Source organism: Centroberyx gerrardi, chromosome 19 (genome assembly GCF_048128805.1).
Source record: "Centroberyx gerrardi isolate f3 chromosome 19, fCenGer3.hap1.cur.20231027, whole genome shotgun sequence".
In the NCBI taxonomy this organism is placed as follows: Eukaryota; Metazoa; Chordata; class Actinopteri; order Beryciformes; family Berycidae; genus Centroberyx; species Centroberyx gerrardi.
This window is the reverse complement of record NC_136015.1, coordinates 22,798,245-22,815,239: the sequence shown is the minus strand read 5'-3', so window position 1 is coordinate 22,815,239 and position 16,995 is coordinate 22,798,245. Positions and strand designations below refer to the sequence as shown.

The 16,995-nt window shown below is 40.5% G+C and overlaps 1 protein-coding gene across 1 annotated transcript; it reads right to left on the bottom strand.

Moving 5' to 3' along the window:
- Positions 1-12,167, bottom strand: LOC139928416 (myelin-associated glycoprotein). The gene is made up of 11 exons (XM_078290449.1): positions 12,032-12,167; positions 11,156-11,367; positions 10,099-10,252; positions 9,022-9,179; positions 7,726-7,879; positions 6,034-6,170; positions 5,090-5,228; positions 3,940-4,030; positions 3,603-3,621; positions 2,267-2,350; positions 1-1,363 (listed from the first exon to the last, which is right to left on the bottom strand). Exons 1-11 carry the CDS (start codon positions 12,075-12,077, stop codon positions 1,283-1,285), a joined length of 1,275 nt encoding a protein of 424 aa, XP_078146575.1. The 5' UTR covers positions 12,078-12,167; the 3' UTR covers positions 1-1,282.
- Between the last annotated feature and the right edge of the window lie 4,828 nt (positions 12,168-16,995).

Genomic DNA, 16,995 nt, shown 5'->3' with positions numbered 1-16,995 from the left:
TTGCTACTTCAGGAGGTAAAACAACAACTGAGCGTGCCCGGAAAATCAAACAAGCACGTAGAAAAAGGTGCAAGCCAGCACCTGTACAGGTTCTTGGACTAAAAACATGAACAGAGCGAGTGACAGTGAAGTTCAGTGTGTGGTTCAGGACACACGGCTGATGGAAACAGACCTGTGACCTTCGTCTTATGGAACAGGTTTTCTGACACTAGGGTGACCAGGCGTCCCGCTTTATGTTGTACTGCACAGCGTTTCAAGCCGTTGTCCCGCGTCCCACATATCGAGATGATGTCCCGCGTTATGATTGGCCCTCCAGTTTTCAAAAGTCAAAACACTGCAGAGCACAAACTTTTAAAAGCCTGGCGTTCATCCAATGGTTGTGAAGTGATCGGTGACAGCTGTCTTTCAAGGGGCCGTGCTGGCTGTCAATCAACCCTAGACCGATCGTCTCTGCTGGGCGCAGGGAAACTTTCAAATAAACACAGACAATCGAATTGGAGGCAATATGGACACTGCTAAAAAGAAAGGAATATGTGGCTTTAACACTGAATGGAAAACTACATGTAACTGAGAAAGTCCAGTGGAATGCGATTTGAGTTTTCTGCATTCTTTGCAGGAGTTCTTTTTCAATTTTGAGGCGAATACGACATAAAGCGAGACAGTACAAGTGATCTTCTCAAGGAAAATGTGTCTCAAAAAGAGATGTCCAGATCTATGGATTTATTTACATTTATATAGACTGTTATGGTGGGCTGCAGAGATGTTCACAGGCCGAGAGGCAGAAGAGAAATGTTTCTTTTTTAACTTACATAGACAGTATATCAACATTTTAGGCAACCTCTTAGCACTGGTAACGTGTCCCACATTGTCCCACACTGTCCCACATTGTCCCACATTAACTTACTATTTGTCCCACATTTGGTCTGGTCACCCTATCTGACACCAATTTAAACATTAAACATTAGAACATTAAAACACATTATATATGTGATATTAGATATAGGAATTCACAGTGACAGTCTGAAAACTTCCACATCTGCTGATAGACAATAACCGAAATATAAAATCAAAGGAAGAGAATAAAATAACCTGTGTTTCAGTTGTTGTGATGCTAACTCCAAGCTAGCCATCGCTCTTCTGTTTGCTGTATTGTTATGTAGGCTTCATGACTTTGAAGACGATCATTGGTAACTGTCATATATAAAAGTCATAATACCTTCTTCTTATTGTAATTATGGTTGCTATGGCGATGGCTTGAACGAAGCAGCGGGTCCGTATCGGTTCATGCTGATCTCTTGTTTCTGGTTTCCATGGGGATGGGGTTTTCATAACAGGGAGCATCAACATGGGACGTCGATTTAGGCTGCCAGGGGATACATGTTGGGGTACACACACACACACACACACACACACACACACACACACACACACACACACACAGATGAAAGCACTTGCTATAATCTGTTTGCTTGTCATAATTTATACCAGGCAGTAGACTTGGTATCTAAAACAGTTTAATTCTGTTGATAAAAGTTAAACGCTAACAGTTGTACATTTTTTGGGGGGTAACTTTACATTAACATGCTATTTGTTAAACAATACCACGAGATTGGGAATTGCAATTGTCATTGCATTGAACCTTTAAAATGAATGACTCTGTTGGGTATAAAAGCAGGTTTGTATTGAAATTGAATGATGAACACTCTATATCCATCTAGGAAAATGATATACCAGAAATTGATCAAATGACACTTCAAAAACACAGGTAATTCTATTTTCAAAACTTGACTATTGTGTGCTGCTAAGTTCTTAAAGCTTCACTCAGCAGGATTTTGATGTAAAAATACACCTGACTTATCAGCAGGAAAATCACAAAGAGGGGCTGCGACAGAGAAGAGCGTCACGTCCCCTCTAAGTGGGACGCCGTCAATTCGCCCTATTTGCTCAGATTCATTTCAAGTGTCGTGTTGGTGGGAAATCTGTGAGTGTGCAGGAAGTGACGAGGCAAAACCTAGAAGCAACATACAAGCGCAAAACTACAGAGTGCAGCTTTAGCATTAATCCAGACTTTCATCATAACCCATGATGTGCTTCACTTTCATGCCAGCAATCATTTTGTTAGAGTTGGAGTCAGCTGTTTCAAATGGTGGATGTCTCATTTCAAACTTTTCAAACCTAGTCTTAATGAGGCCGATACTAATAAGGGATCAATTCAGTGGTAAATAAAAAAAAATAAAATAATGCATTGGTTTACAGATGTCTGTACCTGGAGTTGGTCGTAGTCAGAAGTGACACTGGAGACTCTCAGAGCGGCGTAGGTGTTTTCCCCCTTCAACTTCAGCTCTATCAGCTGGAAGAATTAAAAACACATGAATCTTTATTAATCCAGGAAAGGTTGACTGACCACACATGCTCAGTTTCAGTAACAGCTGACTGGAGCAGTCAGGGTTAAACACCTTGCTCAAAAGCAGAGACTAAGGACAATTTGCCCCAGGATCCCCATCTGAGATTAATGTTACTTTTAGATACCAGGATTGAATTACACAACTACATGTAATGTAGGTGTGGAGCTAAAAAAAGAGATTATGTAAAAACAGGCAGACAGTAAACACGTCGTCCCCAACGAATGATAAAGTTGTAGTGGGGCAATCAGTAGAAAATCTGTTCCCTCCTGGTTCTTGATTGTCTGCAGCAGGGAAAGTGAAAGAGTCGTCGTCATTCATTGACGTTCAAGATATTGTGCGAGATGTACAGATAATTAAACATTGTCCCGCCCCCTTTAGGCCAATCGGTGCTAAAGTTGGTTGTATCTCACACTCAGGCAAACATATGTGATGGCGTATGGTAGTTTCTAATCAGTTATCTTTGCGATATAGCGTAACACGTCACAACAAAGTGTATTTCTCACGTCATGCATAAGACAGGCATCTTTTTTTGGCATTTTCGCCTTTATTTGATCGTTCAAAGTTGAGATAGACAGGAAAGATTGGGAGAGAGAGAGAGAGAGAGAGAGAGAGAGGACATGCGACAAAGGTCCAGGGTCAGATTCGAACCCAGGACCCAGGAGAAACCCTAGACCTGAGGACGCCCCAAAAGAGGGCGTTTTAAAGTTCTTTATTAAAGTTTAAAGTTCTCCTTTCACACAACACCAAGAGCTGCTTTGAAGCGGCTTCATGACGGCCGGACAGGCGGTTTATTGCTGGTCTGAAAAATACTGGTCTGACTCTTTCACACACAACTCAAAGCCACTAATAAGCCGGCTTCAAGACGACTTTTTTAATCTGTGTAAAAGGTGCTGGAGGGGACAGACTCACTCTTTAAAAAAAAAAAAAAAAAAAAAGCACAAGGGAAAATGATGCATTACCTGCCTGAACTACAGTAATGGCACATTAGTCATCTGTCTTCCTGCTTCAGTCAAACAGAGAGGATGAGGATGTCAGCTAGACCAGACTGTGACTAGACCGTGACGTGCTGCATAGGTCAAAACCCCTTATCAGATCTAATATTTCACTGTTATCCCTCACACTTTCCTTTTCTCTGCCTCACTCACTCTGTCTGTCTCTCTCTCTCTCTTCTCAAGGGAGTGAAAATTTTCCACTTACCTTCAGTCTTCTGGAAAGACTTGGGAAGAGAAGGAAAACAAACAGAGAGGGAGCGTTAGCCAAAATACACAGACTGGATTATTTGTTAAAGAATGAGATATTACACCAGTGTGTGGGATTTCTTGTTTTACAATGATCTTGATCCTGTAAACTATCACTGACCAGGCGAATACAGGTAAAATATAGAATCCATATATATTGATTTCTCCTGTTAAATCCACTTCAGTCGTGAAGGAGAGAAGTGGAAGAAGGGGACAGGAGAACTGAAAGAAGGATTTTAAAGCCCTGAGACATTTAACATTATGTATAATACACAGACACTACAGTACATGCTTACCTTTGATACTTATACACATCCAGAATGACAGTCAGGACGTATAGGACTGCCACCACTCCACATATAATGTAGGGAACTGACCGACCGCTACCTGAAAGAAAAACATTAAAAGAAAACATGTAAAAACAAGGAATATTCTAAAAGCTTGTTTTCCATCTCCATCGTCCAAACACTTGTATATCATCAGTCTGTGTGTGGAATTTACTTTTTTTGTCGTACCCACTTTCCCTCAACCTGCCTCGTCTACTTCTACTTCAGTGGGACTTTTCCTACATTTCCCAGAATGCCTTTTGACAACCCCCAGAGCCTGAACTCCTGAACTTGTTGCATTCAGCTGATATGGGTTATAGGTTTTGGGTTATATGTGTAGGTGGAGAGAGAGATAGTATATTAGGGCCAGATAGTGAGAGTTTTCCAGTCGCCCACGCCTCTTACTCAAACCGCAACATGTCTTGGTGCTGCAGTGCATTCTGGTCTCTCTCCTGCTCCTGTGGGTGGAGAAACTGGTCTCTCTCCTCTTCTACGATGGATTTCTCTCCTGTATGATTGTTGAACGTATCTTGGTGCAAAATGGCGGCTCTAGAAAGAAGCCCTCGCTCTTTGATTCTGAGGGACTGACACCAAAACCTGACGTTTACCGCTGATGTTTTACATCCTGAAACATTTTCTCATATCAAACTCCATTGTAGCTGCTGGAAATATCGACATGAGATCACATCATCTACGTTTGTTCAGTTAGAAGAAAAATGCACCAAACAACAAAATTGGCCCAGAAACGCAAGGCACATCGCTAAGGGTTTCAGTGGGGAGTTTCCCTTTAATTCTCCTTCAAATTGAACATGTTGACTATAGTCTATGAAAAGAAAAATACATCACAATACATCTTTGAATTGTAAGTTTACATGCTCATGAGTTTCATACCCTTGGGCCCTTGAATCCTTTTAAAAACTGTATTAACTGTGTAAAAAATGTGTCAACAAATATACAGGCGTGTTTTTCATTATTCCTGAAAAGCAGAAAGTCTCACAAAACGGAAATACTCAAGTAAAGTGCCAGTCAGTACCTCAAAATTGCACTTAACAGTACAGTCCAGTTCTTGAGTAATTGTACTTAGTGTCCACCTCTGCTTGTGTGATGAATGTAGGTTTACCTGCAGTGAAGTCGACCTCCAGGACCACAGGTCTGGACCTCTGAGAGCCTCTCTGGTTCTGAGCTTCACACAGATACACTCCGCTGTCCTGCCGGCTGGCCAGGAGGAGCAGCTCGCCCCCCTCTGCCCTCCTGCTCAGCTGGGACGGGGAGCGGGGGTTAAAGCTCTGTGGTTAAAGCTGCACTAGGCAAGATTTCCATATGAGATACCCCCCGTCTTATCAGCCTAAATCGGTCTAAATCGGTCACTTCTCTGCCCACGGGAGGTGACGAATCAAAAAACTTCAGGGTGAAATACAAACTCCTAAACATCAAGCACTGGGTTTCCAAGCCTTTAAGTAAGGAGTTGGTTTTGAATGAGCATGCTGCCTGCTGAATGTTGACTACTTACTACTGGGCGATATGGTTGAAATCAATATCACGATAATCATAAGGATTTTTTAACGATATCAATATATATCACGATATGGCTCACACATGCAAAATCACGCATTAAATAATCAAATAAATGTTCATCCCATTGAACCGAATGGTAATGTTAGGTGTCAAGCAAAACTGACATTTTCAAATAATATTCCTTAAAATGTGAGTTTTAAATCAAATGTGCTTGTTATCAAAAGTTTAGACAGCAGAATTGCGTGTCACGATATCCCAAAATCACCATTTCATCAGGATATAATTCCACTGAAAGACGATAACCGTTAATATTGAATTATCGCCCAGCCCTACTTACATGTCGCCTACATTTTCTACATTTAGTTTACTCTTATCCTAAGCAGAACAGTATAAGCCTTATAAGTCAGAATAGGCCAATTAACAACATTACAAGAAACCAAACCTAAGGAGTCCCAACAATAGATGTGATAAATATCCCTGTGTTCCTAAAAAAACCATGTATGAAAGCGACTTGAATAGCTATATAAAACAAATCCAAACTCCTCCCACCTGTCCGCTCTGGTCTCTGTACCAGATGTAGCGCTGCGCGGGGGGGTTGGCGTCGCTCGAACACGTCAGCGTCACGCCTCGGCCTTCAGGGACCGGACCAGAGGGGCTGAGAGCGGCCGCAGTGGATCGAGGAGCGTCTGGGAGACAAAGAAACAGGCGGCCAATCACAAGGTTTGCTCCCAAATGAGAAACCCACCATTGGAAAAAAGTGACACCTACTTTTCGTTAATAAGTTCAAGGATAATAGCTGACTTGAATCCGTTGTTAACATAATAATAACATGTTGGCAGACTGGATTCTTCAAATTTTAGCGATATTCAGTGATGAAGTTTAGAAGGCTAGTGTGTTTGCCACATCCAATATGTTATATTATTATGTAGAGGAAAAAAGAAGGAGAGAAAATCCACGGCACTCTCCTCTGTATAAAGTTAAAAAGCCTTTATTATTCTTAGCCATTTCATGTTAAAATGTTAGAAAATGCATCAATGCGGCCATTTGGCTATAGGCTATTTCATTTTAACATTAAATACCCAAGAATGATAAAGACTTTTTAACTTTATACAGAGGAGAGTGGCGTGGATTTTTCTTCTTCTTTTATCCTCTACATATGGATTTTCCGATGAGCACCTCCAGTGAGCATGCAGTGTTCCTCATGATCAATATTCTACATTATATATTAGATTTTATATTTATACTTTAGATTATCCCACAGAGTTCATCAGACAGCTCATCAAGATGAGTGACAGGTGTTGGGGTGTAAACTTGCCCAGCTGGCTTGCAGTTCACTTCACTGCCTCAGGGGAAATGTTGTATATTACAGCTTTAAAGGCATAAGAGCACTAATAACGAATGCCTTTTTAGCCACTGGTAAACATGATACCGCTGCCTGTAATACAGTAACCACGGCAGCCTCGTGTCCCGTTTGCATCAGTGTTGACTTAACAGGCCAAGTCAAGACAAGCTCAGCTCTTTAAATACTGGCCGGTAGACAGAAATGTTTCCGTCTGTGCAAAATCCCTTTCAAGTTAAATGAGACCAAGTCATGTTGAAACAAGCCGGCTTAATCTCTAAACTCTTATGTTGTGTCTAACAGGCCAAACATTCAGTTAATAGGTCAAGATCTTTTTAAGCCTGAACATTTAGTAGTGTACAGTTGTCCAGTCAAAATGTTTCTTTATTTTTTACTTTTTTCCACATTTTATATTAATAGTAAAGACATCAAAACTATGAAATGACACAAATGGAATTATGCGGTGACCAAAATAGTGTTAAACTTCACTATTTATATTTGTCTAAAACGCAAATTTCAAGCATTTAAGCATAAGCCTTCAGATAAAAATGGCTTTAAGAGAATGAAAAACATAGTACATTCGGTCAGGTGGGTCCAAACTTTTGACTGGTTGTGTATTTATTTCATAAGATAAGATAAGATTTCACTTGATTTATCCACTTTACTGATTGATTGAGCAATCGGTGGAACATTGCCATGGGGGACATTATAACATTAAATCCTAATCCTCATAATATCTGAATGGAAGGAGGAAAGTAGGAAGGATGGAAGGAAGGAAGGTAGGAAACGGATGAATAAATGAATCAATGTGTGAATGAGTCAGTAAACCAACCAATGAACCAACCGATTGACCAATAAACCAATCAGTGAGTATGAGAGTTAATGTGAAGTCAGAGTCTCACACTGGACGCTGAGTGTGTGTGTGGCTGCAGCCGGCTCGGTGCTGCCCCCTGCTGTCAGAGGGTAGGAGATAAAGCAGGTGACGGTCTGGTTGTGATGGCTGGCCGAGGCGATGAAGGTCAGCATGGAAGTGATGCTGATCGATCCACCCCGACTCTGAATATTCAAAAGAAGAGTTTTAACACCTAAACACGTTTCACTTGTTTCAAGAATGTTCTGGAAACAGGTGAGAATATCATGAAGTATCAATGTTTGTTTCAAGTAAATGTCACTCGATTCAAGAAACCTCTTGAAACAAGTGAGATGATCTCGTTCGACTGTCAGAATTTTATTTCTCCGTTTTTTAAAAGATAAACAACTTTAAGATGAGATGATTTTAGGCTACTAACACCCTGCGGAAAATCCCAATTCTGATTTTCCCTCACATGTGAACAGCAACAATCTGGATATTTGGTACAAAATCTGATCCCAAAGCATGCAAAAACTACATGCGACTTGTATTTGAACACTCAAATTTGTCATTGTTGCCTGTGGTGGGAACTTAAAGACTGACATTTTGACAAGATTTACATTTTCTTTTTTTGCAGTTTAAAGCAGTGGTTCTCAACGTGGGGTCCGGGGACCACCAGGGGTCCTTGAGGGGGTTCCAGGGGGTCCCCAGCAAATTGATGAATTGTTAAACTTCACCTTTATTTCATTTACAAGAAGTTAACATAATTAGAGAATGTAGAAGAATGACTGTTTTGGTCATAGTTTCACTGTTATCTCTCTACCTACAGTACAGCCAGTCAGGGACTTCTGGACAAAATCATATCTGACAATACAACAATTCTCAGATTTGGGTCCAAGAGACAAATTCTCATCAAATGGGGGTCTGTGGCCAAAATGTGTACTAAATTAGGGGTCCTTGACATGAAAAAGGTTGAGAATCACTGGTTTTAAGTATGAAAACGACTACTGGAAGGATCCCCAGTGGGCCTGGAACAAAGCTAGATATTGTGTGTCCAACTTTATGACTGGCGAAAATATCTTCCCTCTCAGACACACACATGCACACCAGCTCACCTCCAGCCCTAATCCCACTTTAGATGGTGACTTTTCCCACAGAACACACTCTAATCTCACAAGGAAAACACAAAGGCATTTTTATTTTCTCTCTTTGAATGACTCAATGATACACAGTGAACGTAACTGAGAAAATAAGTCAAAATAAACTTTAATTCACAACATTGGATGATAAATGCCAGGAGATAATAAATGACTGAATGAATGACTGAATGAGTGAATGAATGCATCACCTCCAGTGTTTCTACCGTCTCCTCCGTGCGGCCCGGGGGGTGCAGCCAGGTGAGGGAGGGGGGCAGAGCGGGGCAGGACACCGGGGCCGAACACCGCAGCCTCACCCGCTCTCCCTCCGACACTCCGACTCCACCGGTCAGCTGGGGGGGGGGAGGCTCTGTCAGGGGGGAGGGAGACACAGAGAGGAGTCAAACAACCAACCAATCACCTCGCTGCGCTTTCCTCAGGCTGCGTTTAAAAGGGGGCAACAAGTAAGAGCTGATGCCCACGCGTTTTCAACTGCAAATGTATTTTAAACTGTATTATTATTCAAGTATTTTGCATGGGGATATTTTACCTCTTCACAAGACGTTTCAGTTGGATCTCTGCTATAATTTACTGGTTTACTCCTCTCTTTTTTTTTTTTTTTTTAAAGATAATCTTTTGGCATTTTCGCCCTTTTATTAGACAGTTCAAAGTGGAGAGAGACAGGAAAGGTTTGGGGGGGGGGGGGGTTGACAAATTTCCCCATGTTGTTATTCCTACTGGTCACCTATTGGTCATAATTTACTAAAAGAGAAACTAAACCCCAAACCCAAATCAATGTAAAGCCTGACATCTACAGGTAAAAAGCATGCTCCTGAAATTGCCTTCTGCTTTTTACCATTCGATGTCAGGCTTTACACTGATTTGGGTTTAGGGTTTAGTTTCTCTTTAAAAGGCAAATCAACACTGAATCACATTGGGCAGAAAATTATTTTTGGCCAGAAGTGTAAAAGTTTCAGCCCATAGAGAGAAGTGCAACGACCTTTTTCTGCACTATGTGATTTAGCACTGATTTGCTCTTTAATGCCCCTTTAAAGAAGAAAATCCTGCACTCTGCACTCGCTCAGCATCACATACATCTATTATCTCAAATAATTCAATCCCACTGGAACTTGGTCAAAACATTAACTAAGTGACAGAATGTATTTATCTCAGTACTTGAGCTGTCAGTATGTTCCTACACCAGTCAACAAGACAGTATCCCTTGTATTTGTTGTTCTCAGTGAATAAAGTGATTCTGCTCCGGGTCCTTTCCCACCGTCCATTCACACCTGATTGAGAGCTGATGTAGACTCCGGTATCGAAAGTGTACTTGAGACGATTTGGACACTCCAGCCTGAAGAAGTACGAATCATTGTAGCGTTCAGGGAAACTGCTGAAAACTGTGGTGCAGTTCGCCCTCCTCAGGTCTCCGGTAATTTCCCCCTGAAAGAAGAGTTATGACTGCAATAATAGTAACAATAATAATAATAATAATCATAATAATACATTTTATTTGTATAGCGCTTTTCTAAATACTCAAAGACGCTTTACATATCAAATGAGATACACAAAAAAACACATGAATGACACTATCAATGAATAAGACAGAATAAAACCATTTGAATATTAATAAGTTATGGCAAATAGAACAATCGAGAGAGGCTAGTGAGTAGTTTTAAAAAGGTGTGTTTTAAGGGATTTTTTCATCATTAATTAAATATATTTTAATAGCAAGATTAATATTACCACTGGCAGCGTCAAAATACCTAGAATCAAACTTAAGAACGTCCCTGAGGGTCATTTTAAAATGGTTACTGAAAAACCAAGGGAAAACGTTAATTAGCTCCTTGTTTAATGCAAGAGTTGGCATAGCAACCATGGCTATCAGGCCAGTTGGAACGTATCTTTGACCAATCAGATTGCTTGTCTGAAACTAACCATTGTACAAAGAATAATTAAAGTGCAGGTATATGTCAAAAGAGGAGAAGCAAAAAAAAGGTAGGCTATATATCTATACTGAAGGCTGTGCATTTATACTGAAAAGCAGTTGTACAGCCTTAAAAAAAAAAGGTTTGTTGTGCTGTAATCAATAGATTAGTGTGTTCAGTTTGGTATGACACTCCCTATTTTATTTTTCACAGCAAAAAAACAGAGTGATAACAAATGTTGCCCCGCACACAGGGACGGGTTGAAAATTACACATCCATTTTAAGAGTGCAGAATCGAACCCGCAACATCTCAAGTACATGGTGTGTCCCTTTGCTGTGGCAAAGTCAAGAGCAATCGCCTCAAATCTCGATGACGTTTGGAGGAAGGGAGAGAGAGAGAGAGAGAGAGACTACCTACCTGTATGGTGTTCTGGCCTTGTGATTGGCCGGAGGAGAACACGATTCGACCGGTAGTGCTTCCTTTTCTCCAGACGCCGCTGTGGGAGCAGTTGAGGAGGTCGGCTTCGTACGCCACGGGGAGCTGGAAACGACACGGGACTAGGAGGCATGAGCCGCTGATCGCCCCGATGCGTCTGGGCAGCGACACACTAAAGTCCATACAGAGGAATCCTGGGAAAAAACAACAGGGGGGCAATGTGGTGTGTTAGTCTTTTAAATAACTTTATTGATCCATCCAGGGAAAGCTGACTGCTCTTTATTAGCACTTTTCAGCAATTTAAGCTCTTTTTGGTGTGATTCACATTCATACAGTTCCACACATTCAGTCTTCTAGGCATATATACACACTGACATACACACATATATGTACACACACACACACACACATACATAGAGATATACAAACTATTATTAGGCTTTTCAACAATAAATATTTGTCCTGTTTGGGTTTGGGTTTGTCAGATTGGTTTAACTGACTTTTAGCTGCGCTGGTCATTATTTTTCTTTTTTAAAACTGTACATTCTGCATAATTTAATCACAGTGTTGCAAGTCAGAATGTTAAATAAACTCAAACTCAATTATATGAAATGTAGTCCAGGCGCGCAAAAAGATACACATACACCTACACATGTATACACACATAAAAACACACCCCTGTGCACACATACACACCAAAGTGCACAAACTCTTTTTATTGCTTTATTCTACCAATTAGAATAAGGAACAAGGTGTCATTATATTGCTGAGGTCAATGGGTCAATACAGGAAGCAACAGTGGAAACAACCCCGACATGTAGAAATACCTGTCACACGTACAATCAGGGAAATACTGACCTTGCATCAGAGACGAGATTAAAGTGATGGTCAGACCGACGCCCATGTCTCTGTTGGATTCTCCAGACGCTGAATCCAATCCTCAGGAAGAAATGAAGAGTTTAAATTCAAAATATCCGGCATTTGAAAAAGAAACATGGCATCTAACAATCTAATCAAACAATTTAACAAAATGAAAACTTCACTCACAAAATGGTAACATTTCAGGGAATGTACTTCAGGGTTGTACTATACACCAGGTAGCACTTTATTTTCCAAAATAGATTGAAATGAAACGTATCAATTACACCTCAGACAGTCCCCCCCCCCCTTTTTTTAAATTTTTTTATTAGCTATTCTTTTATTTATAAAGGGAATTGTGTCCAACTGAGACTAGGGCTTCTTTTCTATTGAAGATTGAAGATTATTAATACAGTTACACTACCAGTCAAAAGTTTGGACACACGCATTTTCATTTATTTTTTTTACAATTTTTCACATTTTAGAATAATAGTAAAGACATCAAAACTATGAAATAACACAAATGGAATTATTCAGTGACCAAAAAAGTGTCAAACAAATCAAAACTATCTTACATTTTAGATTCTTTAAAGTAGCCGCCCTTTGCCTTGATGGAAAGACAAAGGCTTTGGAAAGAAATCCATACATAGGATCAATTTCAGTATTTATATTTGTCTAAGAAACACATTTCAAGCATTTAAGCAGAAGCCGTTAGATCAAAATGGCTTTAAGAGAATGAAAAACATAGAACATTCAATCAGGTGTGAACAAACTTTTGACTGGAAGTGTAAGAAAATGTGAGATATGAGATTTTCTGTCCACTTTTATCCAAAGCATCTTACAGGAACAAGATCACATATATATTTAGCATAGGTGTCTCCACTGGGAATTGAACCCCAAACTCTGTTAGTGTTACTGCCTTGCTCTACCCATTGACTTACACACAACCCACAAAAAAGTGAAAATAAAAGTAGAATTAGATTGAAAAACATAGACATGTGGTGCAAATCACAGGAATTAATTCCCATGAGAAATATTAGTTATCCTCTTTTCCCAACAAACCATCTTGACTCAATCTATGGACTTTAGTGGGAAATATAAATAATAAACAAGTAATTCCCAGGAACAGTTATTCAACAAGTTTAAAGCACTTATATCACCAAAAACTACTTTGTGCTCATTCATAGAAAAACAGTTCTTGGAAATTAAATGCTTAGCAGTCATTACCTGTCAGATGTATCACAGCAGCTAATCCAAAGCAGACTTCTGTGTGTGTGTGTGTGTGTGTGTATGTGAGCGTGTGTGCATGCGTGAAAGTGGGCGTTTCTAAAAAAAAAAAAAAAAAGAAAAAAAAAAGAATGGAGTTTTACTGCGAGTGTGTGTGTAAAAACAGTGAATTTGAGAATCTGAGGGAAAATGATGCCATGAAACAGTGATTGAGAAAGTCGGCAGTTGTCTGACAGCAAAAGTTGCACAAAGTGTAAAGAGAAACAGATAAACATTTCTAGGGAAGTTGAAGAAAAGGGAAGTTGCAAAAAAACAGTGCCAAAACCAAATGACAACATAACTAGATGCAGAAGATCGATCTTCCTGTAGTTGGCTCAACACTCCAGGTTACACAATGTGGAGACACACTGCCTGATTTGTCTCCTGAACATTTCATTTGGCTCAGATCTTCAGTAACAAGGGGGCAGTGCATCCATTACTCTGCATTGTACTCAGCAACAGAGCAAATCAGCAACAGAGATGTTCACACTAGGGATAGACCGATATAGCAGGCCGATATTGACCTTTTATTAAAGTGATGTTGAACTTTACCTTGGGTTGTGTCTCTTCCTCCATGATAAAACCCCCAAAATCAATGATTCTGTGATCTGTTGCTCCGGTAGAGGAGACTGGAGAATTGTGTTTTTTTTCTCTCTCCATTCACTGCCATTGTATGGAGGAACAGTCTGAAAATCAAACTTCTAGCACATAAACGCCAACAAATCAGATTCTGACAATATATTAAAAAAAAAAAACTAGTCATGCTGCTGAATTGTTTTTAAGTGAATCTCTTTCTTTAGGTTCATTAAATCGTTCAGTTTGAACAAGTGAAACATTGAAATCCGGTTGGAGGGAACGAAGAAAATAATGCGTATAGCACTAATTGTAAATAGGCGAAAAAAGGTGAGAGACTTGTTTTTTATATATTGGAAGAATATTTGTTGTCAAAGTCCTGTCTCCCACCTTTTTTTCACCTGTTTACAATTATTGGCAAATGTACTATTTTCTTCATATTTTACATTAGTGCTTCATTTAAAGGCCTAATGTATCCCAGAGTTTCTCTACCACTGAATCGGTGTGGTGGGTCACTCTGCCTTAAAGAGCTGATAACACTAAAATTATTTCATCAGTCTGGGTTTCAGTGGAGAGTTTTAGTGTCCCATGATGATCTAAATGCTGTTTCAGAGGAGAGAAGAGGAAAAGTCTGAGCAAAACACAGAAAACTTGTAATTTTTTGGCATGAAAATTGTCACATAAAGACACAAAATATCAGCCATCAGCAGGTCTAAACATATCAGGATCAGTATTGGCGTTCAAAAACCCATGACTGATGTACATGCTGTCAGTTAATCTGTTTTTTCCACAGTATTCTTTGACTTCATGGGGTTCAGGGTTTGGAGTAATGTGAGCTCACACACACACACACACACACACACACACACACACACACACACACACACACAACACTCAGACTCCCTAAGTGGCTGCAGGTTTTTTTTGGGCTTGAAAACGTCCTCAGATTTGCCAACAGCTGGTGTAAACTAAGGAATACTTGGCAGAGCTTCAGGCTGTCAGCAGTCAAATGAAAACAACTTTTCTTCGTACCGCTAGAGTGCAGCATTAGCAAAGCATAACAGAACACCACCCCACCCCCAACACACACACACACACACACGCACGCACACACACACACACACACACACACACACACACTCAGATATGTACAAACAAATCTTTATACCACTAGAGAGCAGCAAAGGAGACAGATTGGAGTCAGACTGGAAATACTGATTGGAAACACACACACACTCACACACACACACACACACTAATACACACACACACACACACACACACACACACACACACATAAACATGTGCGCACAGCCGCAGACAAACACACACTCATACACAGACACATACCCACACATGCACATGCATGCCTGCACATATGCACTCAAACACACACCCACACACACACACACACACACACACATACACACACACACACACAAACATAGGACTAATGCTGTGACTGAGTGAAGAATGAAACATGGATCATTTCTGCTTGTGGGAAACGGTTGTTCCTGTATTGTCATCCTGTGTAATAACATGGAAAACAAAACACCAGTGTGGCTACCTGAGAAATTCGGCTCTATGTGTGCAGTCGTTTTTTTTTTAAATAACAGAAATGACAGAGAATGACAGAATTTTCAGGAAGCGGAGAAAAGAACCATTCCTAGCTTGTTATCTTGGTAGCGTTGTACATATATACATGATATAACATCCAGAAAACATCCAAAGATGACCAAGAGAGAGAGAGAGAGACGGCTAATCTCCACCGCATGTTTAAACACACCTGGTCTGCCCGCATGGTTAGCCGCACGCTCCCAGCAGAGAGCTTTTCTACCGAGGTCCCAACGTAACTTCAGACATTGTGTTGTATAAATGCTAATATCAGTTTTTCCTCCATTTTGTTTCCCCTCCCTGACCAGCTGCTTCCCTTGTTGTCTCTACTGGACGTGCGAAAGTTCAACTAGGTTGCTGACATACGAGCTGGATGCAGCGAACCAGCCATCAGGAGTACTGTGTGTTACAGCGCAGGAGTGGAGCTATCGCAGAGTGAAAAACTGTGCTTCTCTGGTTCCACCCACTGAGGTTTAACTAAACCGAGGTTTAACTCACCGAGGTTTAACTCGCTGAGGTTTAACTCAACCGAGGTTTAACTCAACTGAGGTTTAACTCACTGAGGTTTAACTCACCAAGGTTTAACTCACCGAGGTTTAACTCGCTGAGGTTTAACTCAACCAAGGTTTAACTCACTGAGGTTTAACTCAACTGAGGTTTAACTAAACCGAGGTTTAACTCACCGAGGTTTAACTCGCTGAGGTTTAACTCAACCAAGGTTTAACTCACTGAGGTTTAACTCAACTGAGGTTTAACTCACTGAGATTTAACTCGCTGAGGTTTAACTCAACCAAGGTTTAACTCACTGAGGTTTAACTCAGTGGGGTTTAACTCACCGAGGTTTAACTCACTGAGGTTTAACTCACCGAGGTTTAACTCACTGGGGTTTAACTCAACTGAGGTTTAACTCAGTGGGGTTTAACTCACCGAGGTTTAACTCACTGGGGTTTAACTCAACTGAGGTTTAACTCGCTGAGGTTTAACTCACCGAGGTTTAACTCACTGGGGTTTAACTCAACTGAGGTTTAACTCACTGAGGTTTAACTCACCGAGGTTTAACTCACTGGGGTTTAACTCAACTGAGGTTTAACTCGCTGAGGTTTAACTCAACCAAGGTTTAACTCAACCGAGGTTTAACTCGCTGAGGTTTAACTCGCTGAGGTTTAACTCAACCAAGGTTTAACTTAACCGAGGTTTAACTCGCTGAGGTTTAACTAAACCGAGGTTTAACTCAACTGAGGTTTAACTCAACCGAGGTTTAACTCAGTGGGGTTTAACTAAACCGAGGTTTAACTCGCTGAGGTTTAACTCAACCAAGGTTTGACTCACTGAGGTTTAACTCGCTGAGGTTTAACTCACTGGGGTTTAACTCACTGAGGTTTATCTCACCAAGGTTTAACTCACTGAGGTTTAACTCACTGAGGTTTAACTCAAGCAAGGTTTAACTCACTAAGGTTTAACTCAACCAAGGTTTAACTCGCTGAGGTTTAACTCAACCACGGTTTAACTCA